We start from the raw sequence: 6,451 nt of genomic DNA, 5'->3' as shown, positions 1-6,451 counted from the left end.
TATACATTTAAATATACATAAATAAATATAGATATATATAAAAATATAAATAAATAAATATAAATATAAATAACAATAAATAAACACAAATATAAATAAATATAAAAAGAAAAAAAACAAATATATTTATCTTACCAACAACTGGAATAGTGAAGTTAAGGAATTTAAGATTAAGGAAATCTTCGGCTGTCTCTGCAGCAGCAGAGTGTGGGGTGTGGGGTGTATAGGCAGCTCCAGCAGCAGCAATATGCTGCAGTGGTTTGAGTGTCTCCTTGACTTGTGCTGCAGCAGCAGTAACAATTCTCGATAGAGACTGTTGCTGCTGCTCCTCTTCTCTCTTCTTTTCTCCCTCCCCTCCCCGCTCCCGCTGCTGCTGCTGCTGCTGCTGCTGCTGCTGCTGCTCTGCTGCTGCTGCACTGTCTCCATTCAGAGACAAAGCTACACGCGGCAGAGATACTAAACTCAAGACAGGCCCAAACAAAGATTCTGCTTCGGCACCCAATACAGACAAACGGCTCAGCATTGGCCCCTTCACTGCTGACCATAGGCCGCCCGTGTCTTCTATCTGTATACACACACAAATAAATAAAAATTAAATAAATAAATAAATAAATAAATAAATAAATATATTTACTAGTATAAGTATAGTTGAATTAGTATAAAGTAATAAAGGAACAGACCATAGACTGCCCGTGTCTTCTATCTGTATACACACAAAAATTTATTTATTTATTTATTTATTTATTTATTTGTATTTATATATATATATATACATATATATATATATATATATATATATATATGTAAATGTATTTATATATATTTAATTAAAGGAACGGAGAATAAACCACCTGTGTCTGCTATCTGTATACACACAAAAATTTATTTATTTTATTTATACATTTATTTATTTATATATTTATTTATTTATATATTTATTTATATATATATTTATTTATTTATATATTTATATTTATATTTATATTTTAAAATAAATAATATATATAAATGTATTCATATATATTAAATATAATTAAATTAATACAATAAAGTAAAATAACAAAAAATAAAGATTGCTTTTATGGGGATAAACAAATGCATGGAAATCCTAAATAAATGTATAAATATAAAAATAAATAAAATAAATAAAAAAATAAATAAATAAAATAAACAAAATAAATAAATAAACAATAAAAAAATAAACAAACAGACATTCATTGATTCATATAATCCCCACATTCCTTATAAACTAAAAACTTCTATAAACACTGGATTTAAAATTTAGGGTTTAGGGTTTAGGGTTTAGGGTTTAGGGTTTAGGGTTTAGGGTTTAGGGTTTGTACCTGATAAGCAGAGAAGGTAGCAAGGGGTTCAATAGGTAGTGTTTGTGGTAGTTGTATTCCCGTGAATATAGTTTTAGCATCAGAGAAGAGAACATCTCCTTGATGAGAGACAATAGGTATATATATTTTTTCTATATTAGCAAAAAGGAGACTGTCTCCTTTTTCTTTTATTATTTCTTCTTTTCGTATAACTACAGGTACAAATAAAGATAAACCCTCAGCATACACCGGAAACTCAAGCTCTGTGGGGACCCTAAACAAACGCCCCACAGCATCTAAATCTATAATATCTAGACTAGGTAAAGAAAAGGGTGTGGGGCCCCCCCCCCTGGGGGCCCCCAGGGGCCCCAGACATGCTTTTAGTACCTCTTTTAGTGCAGCAGGAAAATTAGGGTTTTGCTGCAGCAGAGAGGGTAGCTCCCCGCTGTCTGCGAGTTGTATTAGAGCTGCAGATGGAGACATGTTGTTGTTTTTTTTATTTATTTCTTTTATAAACTGATGCACTTCGTCGAGCTCCATGCTTGCTGATGGTGTAAACTTCGGTACAGCCCAAGCATCAGGCAATACTGCCAACAAAAACTTTTTTTGTAGAGAAGACATATATTTATATAAAGACTCAAAACGAAGAGCACCCAGCAGCATCTCCTGGTTGTCTTGCTGCTGCTGCTGCTCCTGCTGCTGCTGCTGCTCCTGCTGCTGTTGTTGTTGTGCAAATCCCTCGGGTTGTTTCTTATCCTCAGTCTCAGCTACAGGTTGCTGCTGTAGCTGCTCCTGCTGCTGCTCCTCCTCATCGTCTTGCTGCTGCTGCTGCTGCTGCTGCTGCTCTTGCTGCTCTTGCTGCTGCTGCTCTGCTGCCACTGGCTCGATAGCAACGTCTAGCGGGGTCACCTCTGCGGCGTCTGCTGCATCAACGGGGGTTATAGGGGGGGAGATGTCAGCTGTTGAGGCTTCAAGCTGCTGCTGCTCCTGCTGCTGCAGCTGCTGCTGCTGCTGCTGCTGCTCGTGCTGCTGCTGCTGCTGCTGCTCTGCTGCTGCTGCAAAGCCGCCAGCCAAGGCGACGCACAGCGCGAAGGGTATCCAGCGCCGAGTCATTTTGTATTGAAATATGAATATGTGTATTTATATTTGTTTTAAATATATTTAAAATATATAAAAAATAATATAAATATAAACAACAAACACAAAAACAAAAATATAACTCGGAGACAACGACCCGCCGCGAGCAGCTGCAGCGGCGAGCGTTATATACTGATATATATATTGAGGCTTCTGCTGCCTCTTTTTCTTTTTCTTTGTATTAAAAAACTCTTTTTATTAAATAAAATAAAAATCTAAATAATTTAAAGCATTAATAATATAATAAAACTCTCAACAGGGAGCAGAGGACCCCAAACAACGACAGGCAGGCGGGGGGTGAGCAGCAGCTAGCAGTACGCCGGCGACGAGCCAGGGAGTCTATCAGTACATATTTGCCTATCTAGTGTATCTATAAAGGGAAATTTAAATATAATTATATTAATTTTATTAATTTAATTTATTTATTTTCAAAAAAAACAAAAAAAACAAAAAAAATACACACACAAAAAAAAAAATACACGTCGAGCAAACATCGCCGAGACACCCCGTCACCACCAACGAAACAACAAATTCATTTCTTATAAAAAACAAAATAAACAAACAAAAATATTTTTTATATATTTTAATCAACATATATAATGGGATATACTAGTTTATACTACTATATATATAATATATTATGTGTATATATATATATATATATATATATATATANTATATATATATATATATATATATATATATACATATATATACATATGTGTATATAGCGCGATGCCGTATTATAGTACACCATAGAAAACTCACTACAATAAAATATAATAAAAAACAATATAAAACAAATCAATGGAAAAATAAAGAAAAGCAGCAACAGCTCGAGTACTGCTCTCTCTCTTCTGCGGTGTACAGGCAGCTGCAGGCTGTGAGGTGCCTATACACCCGATTGTAGTTTCCTTTCTTGTGGTTAATTAAAATTGTTGCATTTGTTTTTTGTTTAAAATAAAGAAATAGTTGTTTCTTCTTGCTGCTATATAAAAGGGGAAAAGGAGAGGTTGCCTGGATGCGTGCTACGAAGAGGAGACAGCCGCTGCCTGGCTCTGCTGCGCGGTGTCTCCTCAGCTGTTTTTTTCTGTTTTTTTTTTTATGTATGTTGCATGCACGGCAGTGATTTATTTCTACTGGCAGAAGAAAACCGAGGCCCGGAGGAGCAGAAAGTTCGTGAATAACGGCTAGCTAGCCGTGGCTAGCTGCAGATAAATATCCATCTATTTAGCTAGCTAGCTGCAGCTAGCTAGATAGATACACAGCTAGCTGTAGCTAGCTACACACAGGTTGCCAATGGGGCCCTCTGGCTAGCCGGGTGTACATGCAGTGTATCGATCTGCAGATGAAGGCTGATGGCTGCCTGCGGGCTCCAGCAGCATGTACACCCAAAAGGAGAGAAAGCAAAGCAGGGCCCCTGGCCTCCCCCTCAAGCACATGCAAAGCACTGCTCCGGCTCCTGCTGCTGTTGCTGCAGCTGTATGTACACTCTGGTGACTACAGGAGACACCAGCGATGCAGAGGAAGTGAGAGACGGAGACAGATGTTTTTATTGTTTCAACAGAAGCAACAAATTGATGATGTTGCTGCTGTTAGGGGTATATCTTACAGGCTTAATACCACGGAAACTATAAGCAGCAATGGGGCTGACGAATGCAGAGCGATGCTCTGGTGTAGCGGGGGAGAGGGAAAGAGAAAGAAGGCAAGCAACAGCTGCTGCTTCTTCTGTCTGTGTAGACCGAAGCATATAAACCTACATCTATATACCGTTTACATACAAACTATACGGTGTATCGACACCGCTGCAACGCAGCTGAACGCGCACACCCCCGATCGTCCATACACCTCACGAATGCATGCATGCGGGGCCGTATCTATACTCAGATGAGGGGGTAATTGGCCTATAAAAAGGACAGAAACAAAGAGAAGGTCACCTCTGACACGGCTGCTGCAGCTACAGAGTATATCTGCTGCTTGCAGCGGCGAGTCGTAGCAGCAGCTGGTGCTGCAGCAGCACCGAAATGAACAAACACGCAGACATACAAGGAGTTTACACTATAAATTCATTTTAAAAGTAGAATAGATTTTTATTTGTTTATATTGAGTGTAGCCGATAAAGAACTTTCAGGTGTATGTACAGCTGACGTGGTGCACCGGCATGTAGACCACCGCGAACACCACCATGAGCTGCGTCTGTTCATAGAGGTAAATTCGAGGTAATTTGCATGCAATTTGCGAAATATATTTGATTTAATTATAAATTTTTATTGTTTTTTATATATTACAATGCAAATATGATCAGGGACAAGGCGAGAGCGAGCAGCAGCAGCCGCCCGTCGATCGTCCGCGAGGCTCCTTTCTGCGGCGCGGTAAGAACGCTTTCAGCAGCAGTATTTATAGTGTACATCTCTTTCTTTTTCTTTGTTTATCTTCTTCCTTTATCATTTAATTCTTATTATTTCCATTACATCTTTTCACAAACAGAAAACGAAGCTGTTTCCTCTGCAGGACGCCGTGGGGCTGCCGCCGGAGAGAACCGCTGGCTCTGTTTCATGTTGCTGCTTGCTGCGTTTCTTCTCCCTTTTCTTTTCCTGAATACAGCACAAGTAATGCAATAAAACCAGCATCTGCGATGCTCCCGCTGCTGCTGTCGCTTTCTTTTTAGACCTGTGTTGCTGCTTGGGTCATCAGCCAGCTGCAGCTACCAGTGGTGCAGCAGCTGCACATTCTTTCATATTAAAGACAGGACGGAAACCCAGCTGCTATATATCAGCTGCTTGCCTCTTCTTTCTTCTCTCTATTCTGTTCATCCGTGGCGCTAGCGTCTGCTGCAGTTGCAGCTGCTGCTCGGGGAGAAGGAACGGCAGCTGCGTCTGAGTCTGCGGCAGTTCTTTCTCTTCGTTGCTGCTGCTGCTGCTGCTGCTCGTCTTTATTCAAAAAAAGAAAAGGGTTTTATCACGCCTCCTCGCTGATGGGCCCAGCTGTTGTTTCCTGCATATTTGCAGCTTTGCTTTGGTGCCACTCATTGACGGCAACCTGAAGCAGGCATTGCATTGCATTCATCTTTTTTTTTTTTTTTGTTGATTGTTGTAGTTCCCCCTGCTGCTGCTGCTGCTGCTGCTGGTGCTGCTGCTGCAGCAACGGGGTGTATATACACCTGATTGAAGATGTTTTTTCCTGATCCTGCAGCAATTGCATGCTGTGCTGCTACCTGTGCATGCGGTATCGGTAGTTTCTGTGCTTACCGCAACAGACAGGCAATCCCTCACCCCTCTGAGTGTCATCTCATCGGCCTCTGCATGCGAAAATTTGGCTGTCACGATCACGATAAGTTTGATATGTTAGTTGAGGTTCACGATATACTCAATATACAGGGAAACGGCCAGTTCTCTGTTGAACTCCAAGCAGGAAGATTCTTTGCAAGAACATCACAAGGAGAAGCTATCAAAACTCGTGTAGAAATACAGGTATTATATAAATAAAATAAATAAAAAAAAATAAATATATATGTATATATATATATATATNTATATATATATATATATATATATATATATATATATATATATATATATATATATATATATATATGTTTGTTATAATAATAACAACTAGTAGGTATCTCTCTGTTGTAATCATACTGTAGACATTTCTCTAAGAGTTAAAAAAAAAAGAAAAGAAAATCTTTGGTTGCTGCTATACATTTTTTTGAGCTTGTAGTATGAATACAGCCCCAGAGAGAGGTTCCTCGGTATGCATGCGTTTTACTTTTTTCTTCTATTTGAATTTATATTGTAGGATATGATATTTTTTGTTGACGAAGGATGAATGAACTGCGGCAATTCTTTTATTTTATTTTACTTTATTTAATTTAATCTAATTTAATTTAATTTAATTTAATTTAATTTTTTTTTTTTTTTCAGGAGCGGCTTACTCTGCATGTGCGTCAATGCGAGCGCGTAATATACGTTCGTGTGCTGCGCCACGGC

The 6,451-nt window shown here is 38.7% G+C and overlaps 1 protein-coding gene across 1 annotated transcript in view; it reads right to left on the bottom strand.

The window, feature by feature from the left end:
• EMH_0004710 (uncharacterized protein) overlaps positions 1–2,435 on the bottom strand; it is a gene marked incomplete at both ends in the record, with an annotated part of 4,300 nt that extends 1,865 nt beyond the window's left edge. Inside the window, 2 exons of the mRNA XM_013496894.1 lie at positions 136–565; positions 1,848–2,435. Coding sequence (XP_013352348.1) covers positions 136–565; positions 1,848–2,435 — 1,018 coding nt within the window. The remainder of the gene's footprint in view (positions 1–135; positions 566–1,847) is intronic.
• Between the last annotated feature and the right edge of the window lie 4,016 nt (positions 2,436–6,451).

This window comes from Eimeria mitis, genomic scaffold (assembly GCF_000499745.2).
Source record: "Eimeria mitis Houghton genomic scaffold, Emh_scaff236, whole genome shotgun sequence".
Lineage (NCBI taxonomy): Eukaryota > Apicomplexa > Conoidasida > Eucoccidiorida > Eimeriidae > Eimeria > Eimeria mitis.
The sequence above is the reverse complement of the archived record's forward strand: the minus strand, read 5'-3'. Positions and strand labels throughout refer to the sequence as shown.